We start from the raw sequence: 13,475 nt of genomic DNA on the forward strand, positions 1-13,475 counted from the left end.
TATACACGGTAGTGTGACAGTGAGTGCCAGCCGTTGGGTTAAATAAGGTAACAGTAATTAAACAAAATCCCTTTTAGATAAGTACTACCAAATATTTTTAAATATATATGGCTGAATTCTTCAGTTTTTCTTCTTTTCTAAGATAGACCTTCATTCTTCTGGCAAATTAATTGTTGGAATGGATGACATTCCTTCAATACTATATTGTTATTGTTCAAATTCCAAATGATTTCCTATTTATGCCTCCCACAACTTCTCCAGCTGCATCTAGTAGCATCTTCATTAAAATGTTGCCACAGAGTTCTCATCAACTGCCTACTAGGATAGTGAGGGAAAGATCGGATAATATATGCAACTGGGAATTAAGGAAGGCAAGTCCTAAAAATGGTCAAACTTAACCAGTCACCTTTGTTTTTCTGGGGGGAGGGGACTGCTAAAGTTTGGCAAAATCCTTGCTGTGCTCAGAGCAGATTTCCTATAAATTTAGGATTTTGCATTATACATTAAGACGTATTGTATTTTATTAACATTTTTTTTAATCCCAGTGGTACTAGAACCACTTTGTGAATTTTTAAAAATTCTAATCTTCTCAGACAGGCCCAATTTGTTTTAGTTGTGCATATTGTAGATACAGTTAAACAGAAATAACTTTGAGTCCATACTGCTATAGTTTGCTAGGATTAATAATTTGTCCTTCATTCTTTTAAGGTAGAGATGACTGGAAATATTCTGAGCTATCTTATTTTATATCAGACATAGTTCTTAAATATTATATACAGAATTCTACACATAAATCAACTGTAGAGAAATCAGTAGTTCAGATATTGTTACTGTGACTCTCTTAAATATATTGCAACGCAATTGCAGTATTTCACTTTCCAACATTTTATAAATGAAAAATAAAAAAACACATACATAATAAAGAGCTGCCAGTTCTTATTTTTCTAAATGTTATATTGGAAGAATTATTTGATGCCATTTCTTTGTATAGCTTATTATGAAAATAAAAAGCAAAAAGTTAAGAAAAATGATAACTTCAAGTGAAAATATATTCAGTATTTAGATCTTTTGTACAATGCTTTAAATTATTACATTTTAATCTTGAGATCATTGTGCATTCACACATTTTAAAGAAATTCATTTCACATTTTCCCAATTAAGTAAAATGCAGTATGTCACTTTATTGTGAGCTCTGTGAGGCCATAGAGATCATGTCTTGTTTATCATTTCTCTCCAGCACAAACTGCTTTGCCTAGCTCTTAGTAAATATCCATTAAATATTTGTTGAATGTTGAAGGAATGAAGAATCTGGACTCCTGCTACCAAAACTAGCATATATATATATGACATAGATCTATATGTCATATATGACATAGATCTATATCCTAAAGTTAATTCATTTACCTTATTCTTCGCTTTCAGCATACAAACATGCCCACCTCTCTCCCACCTTCAGAAATAACAAAACCAGTGACATGAATAGCTACACCTCCCTCTCCTTCTCCCTGCGCCCCCCCCCCCTCCCATTGCCAAGCCTCTTGAAAGAGTAGGCTACACTCAACATCTCTCTTTCCTCACTTCTAGTTCATTCCTCACTTTACTTTATAATCTGGTTTCTGGGCTCCACTCTGGAACCAGACGCCAGGGATTCCAGCCTCAGCATTGCCTCCCATCAGCTTTGTGACCATAGGCAGGTCTCGCAACCTCTCTAATAGGACACACCTCGTAGGGCTGTCACAAAAATTGTACATTTAAAATGTACTTCTGCATTGCCTGGCACATAGTAAATGTTCAAAAATGGTAGTTATTATTCTTACTGGTTAAAAGTGTAATAGGAGTTCAGAAATGAAAAACATTGGTATAGGCTTAAGAATTATTTTGAATTCACCTACCAACTCACTCATTCTTCAGATTAGGAAATTAGGACTCAGAGAGGTTTAGTCAAAGAAAGTTGCATGAAGGAGGTTATAGTTGAGTTGGATTTTGAGGGATAATAACAATAGTTGATATCTACTGAATGTTTTCTGTGGGCCAGAGACCATTCTAAATGCTTTACATGGGTTATTTTATTTAATCCTCAAAAATGTGAGGTAGCATTTCAGTAGAAGTAGATGGTCTGCAGCCAGACAGGAAGAATGGAGAGAAAGGAATGAATAAAACCCTGGAGGCAGGAAAGACATGCTGATTTCTAAAGATGAGGAGCTTGTCTTAGGTGGTGATGAGAAATGTTGTTGGATATAGAGCGAGGCAAAATTATGAGGCTTTGACAACTATACCAAAAAAATGAAAAAGAAAAGGCTTTGTGGAATGGCAAAATAAAGAGCAGTTATAAATAAATGACATGGGAAGGGGAGGATACAGATGGAGGTGGGGTTTCGGGCACTTGGATTTGGTGGCATGCATTATGAAGCCCTGAAGGGCAGTTTGAACTGTGTTCTTCATAGCCCCAGGGACCCACAGCCTGGACTAGCCACTGGGGGTTCCCTTTAGCCTCTATTAGGCGAGTACTAGCATGGTTTCCTATAAAGTAGAAGCTTAATAAAGGTTTATCAAAGTAATGAATTAAAAAATGGATTGGAGGTTGTTTGTAGGTAGGACGTGATGAGAACTGAGACTATGATTAAGACAATGGCAATGGAAATAATGAGTCAAATCCCAGAAACAATTTTAAGAAGAAATAAAAGGACTTGGGCACATATTGGACATAAACTAACATGTAGAGCCATGTGTCAGGTTTATTATATGCAGCAAACTGCAGTGCATTTGACACATTCTATTTTGTTGTTTAAGCAGAAGTTCTGTATTTGACACAAATTGAAATGAATCACATGTCAGGGTAATGTTACTTTAAGTAGTTATTTTTACCATTAAAACTTCTGTCTCTTTACTTTCTACTCCTACTCCCTCCACCCAAGTTCTTACCAGTTTTACCTGGATTGTTATTGGAGTTTCCTATGAACTCTGGCCAAATAAACTTTCTCATCTTCAAGCACACCTGCCAGTTGCCTCCTCCCACCATTTTGTTCATACTCTTGCTCTGGACCATGACTAGCCTTTCTCCTACCATTTCATTCCCATTACCAGTTGGATTCTTAGTCATTCTTCACAACCACATCACCTGCTCTCTTCTCCAAGTCTGACCAACCCAGCTAGAACTGACTGCTTTCCTTCTGAACCCCCTGACTGCATTTCACCATACTGCCTTGTTCTGGTCATTTGATTAACTGGGTATCTCTTTATCAGTATTTTTATTTATATCCCCTACAACGATGGTACTGTGTGTTGCGTAGGTATTCAGTAAATATTTATGGCATGAATCAAAAGTATTTTAAATACTGCAAATTCGTTCCCAACCACGAGTTTCCCTTTGAGGAAAGGTTAGTATATTCAGTTTTACGCTAGTATGCATCTTTTGTAACATTGAGAATTTTATTTCACCATTGTTGGAGATACTTAGAAAAAGAGGGATCTTTAGGGGAATAAAAGGAGTTAACATGAAAGACTGTGCAGGATTAGCCATTTGTGCAAGGAAACTTTTGGTTAGATAAAGGAAGCTCAAGAAAATTAAACCTGAACCTTTATTGCTGCACTCCTGCCCCTTAGAAGGGAGGGAAGTAAACTGAATATAAGAGGTTTGGGACTCCAGCCTTTGGGTCCTTGGGAACCCAGTAGGACCTGGAAGTCAGAAATCCAGGGCATTGAGCTGGATGAGGAATCAGTGCAGAAAGATGTCTCCTAGCAGGCATGTTATCTGCAAAAAGGGCAAGCTTAATTTGTAAGCATATCTCTCAACTTGCTGTGGAGGGTGATGCTAGAATTTCTAGGGAACGAGAAACTTAGTTGTATAGTGCCCATTATTACTAATGCAGGGTGTGGAACATGTTATCTGTAGGCTGTTATTTTAATGAAGGTTAAAAAATCTGTGTTTGTTTCCTTGGTGGTTTATTCATGACTTAAGACTACTTTGTTCTATAAAGTCTTAGGTTCCTCAATCAACCGAATTCAACTAGTAGGATTTTCAGAAATCTAATACTGTCGGCTGAAGAGGACTGCTGTACTAATAGTCAGCCAGTATTTTCAGAACTGTTAAACCTGGCTAGATAGGTGTCTTATTCCACAGTGCAGTTGACAATTCTTGAGGATCCCAGACTGTGACATTGTCTCTCATAACTTGGAGTCTTTGCACGTGCTCCTTCCTTTGCCTAAAATACCTTTCATCTCTTCATTTTTCTGCAAGGTTAACCCGTACTTATCCGATGTATTTTTTTCTCAGATATCATCTCCTCCAAAAAGCCTTCCCTGAATGCTTTCATTAGAGCCACTCCCCATGGATTGGGTGCCACTCCTGCCTGTTCCCACGATTGCCTCACCTCAGGTGTGGCAGTTGCCATCCACAGGTCCTTCCCCCCCTGTGCAAGCTCCTCCAGCAGCATACTTAGGCCATGAGGGCCCAATGAATGTTTTTCATTGAATGATTAAGTGCACCGTCTTAATATAGGAAGTATAAATGGAAATCCCTCTGCCTCACAGAGGTGAATTGTCAATATTAGAGTTTTAGGATCATTTTGGAGAACTCCAGTCTCTGCTCACCTTGTTTTCCCCACCGAAGTGTAGCTAAACCAATCTGAAAGCTAGCAGTGTGCCTATGGGCTGTAAGCTAGTAACAGTTCCTATCCAACCCAGCATTTGAGTAATGATTATTTTCACTGTGTAGCCTCCAGGGAGAAGAGCAGACTTAAAGAAACATTTTTCTATCTCAGTGAGTATTTGAAATTTTGCTGCCAAACTGATTAAACCCATCCCAACAGTCTTTCTGATTTTTAAAATACTCTGCTGGAAAGAGCTCTCTGGGCATAACCGTTTTCGTGTGTAATATAAACCAAATATTAACAATCCATCACATGCATCTAAAGCTCTTCTAACACAGCTTTTCCTTTATTCTTTTTCCGTTTGGCAGGAGCACTACAGATCTTTGTATGATTCAATTTTATAAAGTTTTTCAGAGAATAAATGGTGTCAATTCATTAACTATGTTGAACTAGCATTTTCTTTCAGTACCAACAGAATATCATGAGCTACAAATAACTGGCTCTAAAATTTTGAAGGTCTTGCTTTAATTTTTTTCTTAAACATTTAGCTGATAATAAATATCCCCTTTGCTTCAATTGTAATAAAAGAGTGAATATGAGTAGATAAAATGCAGGATTTTTTAAAAAAACAACCCTACTTTGTATCAGAGTAGGGTAACAACCGTTTATATTGAGCCCGATAGGTGGGAACTGACCAGTGATTTGTTGCGGAGCCTATCAAATATTATAATCCATTTTCCTTAGACGTAAAAATAATTGCTGGCAAAAGTTCACCTGAAGTAGCATTTTGCCCCTAATTTCGTTTGCATTTTTGTTTTAAGGACCTAAAACGCAGCGATAACTGTGTATCACCCACCGACTGCCATCGGTGCGCAGCGCCCCCGGAGCGCCGCTCCTAACCCCACCGCCCACGGCCGTGGCCTCCGGCATCGCCCCTGCCCCGATCCCGGCTGCGAGCGGGGGTGACAGGTGCCGGAGCTCGCCTGTCCCGGGCAATAGCGCCGCCCAGCCAATTCTCCCGCCACGGCCATTCGGAAAGCCGGCGTGCGGTGCACATAGTTTCCGTGCACCTTCGCCTGTCAGCAAACGGCGCCGGGAGCGAGCGAGCGTGAGAAAGTGAGCGAGTGCGGGCAGCGAGAGGAGGCGCGGGGAGTCGGCTCCCGGCGTCCGAGCGCCCACTCCGCCCCGGCCGCCTCCAGGCCCGCGGAGGGCGGGGGCCTCGAGCAGCCAGGCGCTGACAGCGCGGCCGGCGGGCGCCGGGGGTTGGCGGGACGCGCGCTCCGTGCCGGCGCCCGCTCGAGCCCGCGCTCCCCCCCCCCCGCGCCCGCGTGCCCGCGCCGCTGCGCGATGCAGTGTGGGGAATGGCTGGGGTTGGCTGAAGAGCGCACAGTGGAGTTTTAATGTCCGCCATGTTGGCCATGGCGTATTGAAGAGAGCGAGCGAGAGAGGAGCGGAGCGGCACAGCCTCCCACCCTCCCGGCTGCTGTTAGTGCCCGGACGGCGGGCTCTGCGCTCCGCCCCTCAAGTCCCCGGCAGCGGTAGGCGAGTGGGGACCGAACCCCCGGTTCTCCATGATCCCGCTGGCCGGGGCCGTTTCCCCAGAGCGGAGAGGTATCTGCTGCGCCTGAGATGAGTAAACTGTCGTTTCGGGCGCGGGCGCTAGACGCCTCGAAGCCGCTGCCGGTTTTCCGCTGTGAGGATCTGCCCGACCTGCACGAATACGCCTCGATAAACCGGGCCGTGCCGCAGATGCCCACCGGAATGGAGAAGGAAGAGGAGTCGGTACGTGTTAACTCCCCTGTCCGACCCACCGCCAGGCCCCGCTCCCTCTGCTGCCTGCGGCGGCGGCGGAGCAGCAAACCCACACAAAATGGCCGCCATCTTCTCTCCGCCGCCGACTCTCAGTCGCCGGCCAGGCCTTTACCCCGCCTCCCCCGGTCTCGACCCCCAGCCGCCACTGCCCGGCGGGGTCTCCACTGAGGCCACCCGCCGACCCCGGCCACTTGTACCCGGGTCCCACGGAGTTCGGGAACCCAAAAGGCACAAAGGGGTCACGTGACGAAGCTGCCGGCAGCCATTTTGTGGTCTCAGTTGTTGGGTTGGGCCTTGTGCATCCGGAGAGGAACGGGCTGGGTGGCGGTGGGGGTGCGGCGATCCGGGAGCCGGGGAGGACCCGCCTGCAGGCCGCTCCGCGGGCCGCTGGGTGGCGCTCTCGGGCCACCTCGGCCTTCGCGCGCTGCCGGCGCCGGGGAGCGCAGGTTCTGTGCACTGAGGGGTACTTCAGTTCCCGGTGGCGGGGACAGCTTGTGAGGCTCAGTGCAGCCCCCACGTGGAGCTTCACAGGGGCATGTTATGTTGACTGTAGGTCTTTGAGGCGTGTATCTCCCTCCCTGCAACGAAATGTCGAGGGCACTGCTTGTTTGCCCAGACGACTTTTATAACATATAAGACTTATTTTCCGTATCCTCGTTCTGGGACTTTTGCATCCATCCCTTCCCAAGTCTAGTTAGTCGGAGGATACATAAACGTCCCTGAGTTTTCTTTTGATCCTGAGAGTATGTTGCAGATTTTTCCTTTTTTTTTATGGGGCGGGGGGGGAGTGCGTGGCTCTTCTAAAACGTAACTTCATTATTATTGGGGTTTTTTAAAAATAAAATTTAAGTTCGCATGCTTTGTGGTTTCTCAACGTGGGGAGAGAAAACACCCAATTTAAGTAGATGTTACAGATCTAAATTTCGGAAGAGGGGCTTTTCTCATCCAGAACTGAACTAAAGTGAATTCATTCACAGAAATCTTAACATTGAGATAATCTAATTTGGGTGGGTTTCAGTATTTAAATATTTACAGCTAATGGACATTTGATCATAGCTGTGGCTTTACCTTGTTATAGAAGTTGGGTTCAGACACAAGGATAATAGAGTCTTCCTCTCATTTCCCCCAGATCCTTGACAGTATAACTTGATGACTTCTAATCCTAAGGAATTGCATTCCTTGGTTTTCAGGTACAGCCATTTAAACAGGGTGCAGTGTATTGACAGTTCAAGGAAGTCGAGGAGTCGCTGGATTTGAGTGCTACAATTTTGTTGTGGAAAATTGTACTGTAATACCTCTATTGGTACTGTAAGAATTTTAAATGTAGAAATTATGCTCTGTAATGTTGATTTTGAAAATAAAGCTGTTTAAACTGTTTGGGTTGTTCAACCTTTTAAAGTGAAATAGTTGTGACAGTCGAATGTTACTTTTGAGAGTAGTGTCTGAAATCTAACTTTACAGATAAGCTAAGTGATAAGTGTATGTAGTAGTTGAGATTGTGGGATGTAGTACCGACTTGCAGCACGTTATGAGACAAAACTCTTAATTTACTTGTATCAACATTAGAGTAGAATGGTGCCATTTGTTCATTTTTAAATAAGTGATTTGTTTTTAAAAATTAAAGTACTTGTGACTGCAGAATGTTGTCTTTTGGTTTTATTTTTGTTTCTATTTATAAGTTTTACAGATAATACTTGAAATTTGGGGTATTGGTGTTACACTGCCCTGGAAATTAATTTGTAGTTCTTGTTTTGCAGCCAAGGAAGGGGAGAACCCTGGTAAAAGCAAGATAGCACTACAGTACACTTTAGAAATTTATTTAAGTCTTGCTTTAGTTAAGTCTTGGAGAGGACCAAGAGCTACAACCTGAAATCAAAGCTGAGATCAACTCAGGTAGCAATATGCTTGTTAAATATTACAGATAATTTTTTTGTTCACTGAAATATTTTGACATTTTATAGCGCAGTGGATCTCATTAGTTTGTGACACACGTGGAGTATTTTTGCGGGCCATAAGAGATTTTTTTTTTTTCTTTCACTACCTTTTTCTGTCATCTGTTTCACTTCACATCCAACCAAAACTATGATCAGTGAAGCATAGACCTCAGGAATAGATACTGAACTTAGTAGAAGAATATAAACAGCAGTACCAGGTAAACAGCTGTTCTATATTCCTGTGGTTCATGCTGGTAGTAGTGGCTATATAAATCACAGTATTGAAAGTAGCATGTTACACAATTAAGAAAATGAATACTAAGCATAAATAAACGTAATTGAATTCTGACTAAACCTTAGCGAAACAAATTTTTTTTAAAATAATTTGTTGAAGCATTATTTACTTACAAAGACAAAGGGTTAAAACAAACTTTTGCCTTTGACACATTAGTTGGGGTGTCTCTTAGGTTGAGTGACCTATAACTTGAATTGAGTGTCTCGTTTAGAAAAAGCATAATCCTATGTTGATCATGAAAGATGGGACAGTTTTTGGATGAGAACAGTTTTGTATACACCACTTCATTAAGAAAGCATTTCATGATCAAAATGTATCTGCAAAATTGTGAGGTGAACTATACCTGGTAATTGTTACCATAGTTTGTTTCTATGGTAAACTTGACAGAAATTCTGGGAAAGGAACACTTATTAATATACTCCCATGTAACCAATTTTTATTATATTATAAGCTGAACACTGAATTAGGCATGCTTCTTAATTTTTAAGAAACAATTTTAGAAGTTCCCTCCTTCCCCCAGAATTAATTTTTCTCAACTTTATAACTTTGTTAGTCATTTCTTGATTATTGTAGTAGGATTGAAAAGTAACTTCAGGTTATGATAAATTGAAGGACTTGATTGAGTCATATCGTGTTTCCCCGAAAATAAGACCTAGCCAGACAATCAGCTCTAATGCGTCTTTTGGAGCAAAACTTTATATAAGACCCGGTCTTATTTTACTATATTATGTATTATGTTATCTTACATTATATAAGATCGGGTCTTATATAAGACTAGGTCTTGTATAATACTATATAAGACCCGGTCTTATTTTACTATATTATTTTACGTTAGTTTTTGCTCCAAAAGACACTTTAGAGCTGATTGTCTGGCTAGGTCTTATTTTTGGGGAAACACTGTTGATGTTAGGGATTAAATATCTGAATTACTGTAACTTGCTATATACATTGTAACTTGCTAAATCAAGTAAACCGATTATCCTGAAAAGTTAGTACTTGTTACTAGCAATTGGTTAAAACAGTAATTTTAAAGTACAAGGTAGTATTTTTAAAAGGAGCAGTAATACATGGAATGAGGATATAGTTTGTGATTCTAATTCTTAAATTGATGAAGATTTTGATTCACTGAATTACAGAAGTAATTTTCAAATAGGAAATCAATAGACTGTCAGCTCTAAATATGAGATAAACGAGTTTCGTTAGGGCTTAAACATATCAGAAGTTTAAGCACTTGTGGAGGGACAGATGTTGGGCCATTATATTTTAACATTTTTATTTAAGATTACAATGTTGATTTTAAGGTCTTTAAAGTTAGAAATGTTAAAATACTAAGTTTAGTGCCACAGTTTCACCTTTAATTGATAAGGGTAACTTTTATAAGATATCAGTTCTATTGAGTAATTTTATTAAAATTAATTTATTTTGGTTAAAATTGGAGCTTTAATGTAAAGTTATAATTCTCCTTTCTGAATACTTATCACTTTAAGAAAAACATTCTGAAAAAGTTGGTCTTAAAGTGATATTTGGAGCTACATGGATCCAATAGTAGTTTAACTTCTTTCATTGGGATGACTGGGGTATGTGGCTCCATTTTATTATATGGGACAGAAAATTAACCTTTCTTCTCTTAGTCTGGTTTGGGTAGGATATGTGATGTAATTAAGATGTTAATGATAATATGTTGACATTACCTACAAAGCCACCTGTGAGACTTAGAATCAGGGTCTAACCATCACAATTCAATACCTCATTTAATAGGGTTCTAACCAGATGAAAGAGCCTCATACACCTATCTTTTCTCTCTTAAAACTATATCCTTCATTACTGGCTGAGTGTACAGTCTTATTAGATGCAAGTTAAGGACCGTTTATAAAATAGACAGGTTTTTGTTTTTAATTAGGGTGAAATTGGATATATGTATTTATCTCTGATAATGAGAAAAAATAGTTATGCATTACATTTTCAAATTGATAAAAAGAATCTAGCTTTTTTACAAAAATAAGTTTAAATTACTTTAAATAAGTTTAAACTTTGATTTCTCATTTTTGAAAAATAATCTTTTTGTCCTTTAAAATTTTGTAAACCAAGATTTTTTAATCCAGATAAAATCACAGGTAATTAAGAAGCAATGATAAAATCTAGTTTCAACTTTCTACCTTGCCCAAGATATTTTTGAGTATAAGTTTCTAAGTTGGGGTTTTAAGGGCTACAGTGAAATGATTCTGGAAGTCATTGAATTTCCACGATATGCGTATAAAATTTTGTGATGGTATATTTTTCTAGGGAGAAAGTTCATATCTGTCAGTTTCCTGAGATATTGGTAATGGATGGGCACAAAAAGTTCAAAGTTAAGAGCTAATGTCCTGGAAGTTTCAGTCATTTTGGTTTTATAAGAATGTCAGTTATTACGTAGACTTACTAGGAGAAGGATAATTGAAAAATTAAAGGCTTAGGAAGAGACAGGACTCAACTACAAAAGGAACCTCTTGAAAACTGTACTGCCTAGGTACCTGAAGTGTTACTGTTAGCTCTTGTTTCAGTGTACTATTTGATTTTGGTTTAAAATTTTGGATTATTACCATTTGTACTTAGACTTCATTTTCTTATAAAACAATAATCATGAAAACTAACGGTCTTATGTGTACAGTGGTGTTCGTGTGTGCTTTGTGATCTGTAACAGAATTTGTGCTAAACTACCTTTTCTTTCTGTTAATCAATAGGACTTAACTAAGAGAACCATCTAAGTATAGGGTAGCTTAACTTTTGTAAACAAGGAATAACCTATGCTCACAAGTTCATGAATTTGTGGCTAGGATTAAATACTCAACGAACCACTCATGTTTAAAATGGACTAGGTTTCAGTTTTACCTTTTGCTTTCTACTACATCTTGGTATGTAGTAGTAATGATAAAGAAACAATTGGAAGATAATCCATGTGTGTATATACACACATACACAATGGCAGGAGGTCTGTTTGTATATATAAAGGTGTGGATTCTATGATTCAATTTTCCTGGAAAGTTAAAGGTACTTGTTGTCAGCAGTTGGTTAAAACAGTAATTTCAAAGCACAAGGTAGCATTTTTAAAAGGAGCAGCAATACATGGAATGATGGTATAGTTTGTAATTCTACTTCTTAAAAGAAGTCAACCCACAAGGAAATGAGAATTTTATGTTTTAATTTGGGAGTGAAATGAATTGTGAGTCTTTAAATGCAAAAGTGGTATGAAATAATGAAATACTTAATAGAGACAGAACTAGATAGAGTGTCTTTTGAAGTCTGATTTACATTAATATATTACACTATTCTGTAAGAATAAATTTGTGGGGAAATCAGTGAGAAAATAAGTGATTCAGATGTTTTAAACAACTTGCTAGAACTACTTTCAATGAGTTAAAGCTAACTGTTGTCTATAACACATTTATAAATTGTGGCAGATCTTTCTTGATTAATTTTATTAGCTTAAGGCCTGTGATAGTAATTTTGAGCGATTACAGTATTTGAAACATAATGGACACCCATCTTTGCACCTTTAGATATATGAAGTGAATTTCATCCACCAGCCCCACTGCAGAGTAGGTAGATGAAAAACAAAAAAAAACTTGTAGTCAATAAATCTATTCTGACCCATTATTGGGAGTTGTAGCTGTGATGAGTGGGGATACAGTCAGTTCCTTAAAAGAAAATCCTTCCTCAATTATTTGTTGTTATGGAGGTTCTTTAAAAAGTTTGGTTCAGCTTCAGATATGCGTGGTTCCATAATTTGCTGAATTTTTCAACAGATTCTTAAAGGTTTAATTTCCTTCAGTATAGCAGGTACTGGCTAAAAAAATAGGAGGACGTGGTCTTTGAGTGAATCCAAGGGCTGAGATATTCTGAGGATTAAATGTGCTATGGAATTTAATATAGGTTCAAGTGTTTTTATATATTGCAATAAATTATTTTGATAATTTTGGAATCACAGGTAGCAGTTGTATATCCTCTGAGAAAATGTACTTTAGTTTTTGTGGCCTTAGACAAGTTGGTTAACCTTCCTAAGTGAACTTTAGTCTCTTCGTATGTTAACAGTCTTCTGACCTACCTTAGGAGGTTTCTCCGAGGAGTGAATAAGGCAGTACATATATGTAAATATGCTGTACTACCAAATACTCTAGAATGGCCTTTTTGTTGATGCTCAAAAACTACTTACATTTATACAGTCCCTTGTATTTGAGTCACCTGAGATAAACATGTTAGATGTGTTCTCTGTCCTTAAGCAGTTGTGTGATATAATTGTGAAAATTTGTATCTTTAAATTAGGTAATTATTAAGAAACTGGGAGTTATTAGACCTAGGGCCTCATCCAGGTTCCAATGCTGTGTGTGTATGTGCTCTCACTCACCCAGGTTTTCTTAACTGCAAAATGAAGTAAAGCTATGATAGTTTCATGTTGTGATGAGTACATTATGGTATCAGTATACTTAAATATTTTCATATGTATTTTATGTGTATATAGGATAAACATTAAATCTTGAATTAGTTAATGGCTTCATTTGCATATTATATAAACTTTGTTTACACAGAACTAAAGTAGTCTGGGTGCATGGATAAGTGGTTCCATTTTAGTCTAGGAAGGCTCTAAAGGATTTAAAGAATATAAATGGATACAGTAGCCACCAAATGTTTTTACTTTATGAGAATTTGAAATTGGAGCTGGAATTTTGTAGTGATGGTTGCAAATTTGTGCTTTATCCATAAGGTAATAGGGGGAACAAAAGATAAATATGGCTGTTTTGAAGTCTAAAGCAAGAATTAGATCTTTGTTCTAAAGCTAAGTGAGAGTATTTGAGGTGAGGTATGTTGTAC

At 38.9% G+C, this 13,475-nt stretch overlaps 1 protein-coding gene across 3 annotated transcripts in view; it reads left to right on the top strand.

Moving 5' to 3' along the window:
• The window catches only part of EPC1 (enhancer of polycomb homolog 1), an 86,062-nt gene that overhangs the window by 20,466 nt on the left and 52,121 nt on the right, over positions 1 to 13,475 (top strand). For 2 of the 3 annotated variants that reach the window (XM_019731485.2, XM_019731486.2), the window contains exon 1: positions 5,926 to 6,371. The exons of the other annotated variant lie outside the window; for it this stretch is intronic. In XM_019731485.2, coding sequence (XP_019587044.1) covers positions 6,219 to 6,371 — 153 coding nt within the window. In that variant the 5' untranslated portion in view covers positions 5,926 to 6,218. Of the gene's footprint in view, positions 1 to 5,925; positions 6,372 to 13,475 lie in introns of those variants that run through there. 3 annotated transcript variants of the gene reach the window in all.

The sequence above is a fragment of the Rhinolophus sinicus genome, linkage group LG02 (assembly GCF_036562045.2).
Source record: "Rhinolophus sinicus isolate RSC01 linkage group LG02, ASM3656204v1, whole genome shotgun sequence".
Lineage (NCBI taxonomy): Eukaryota > Metazoa > Chordata > Mammalia > Chiroptera > Rhinolophidae > Rhinolophus > Rhinolophus sinicus.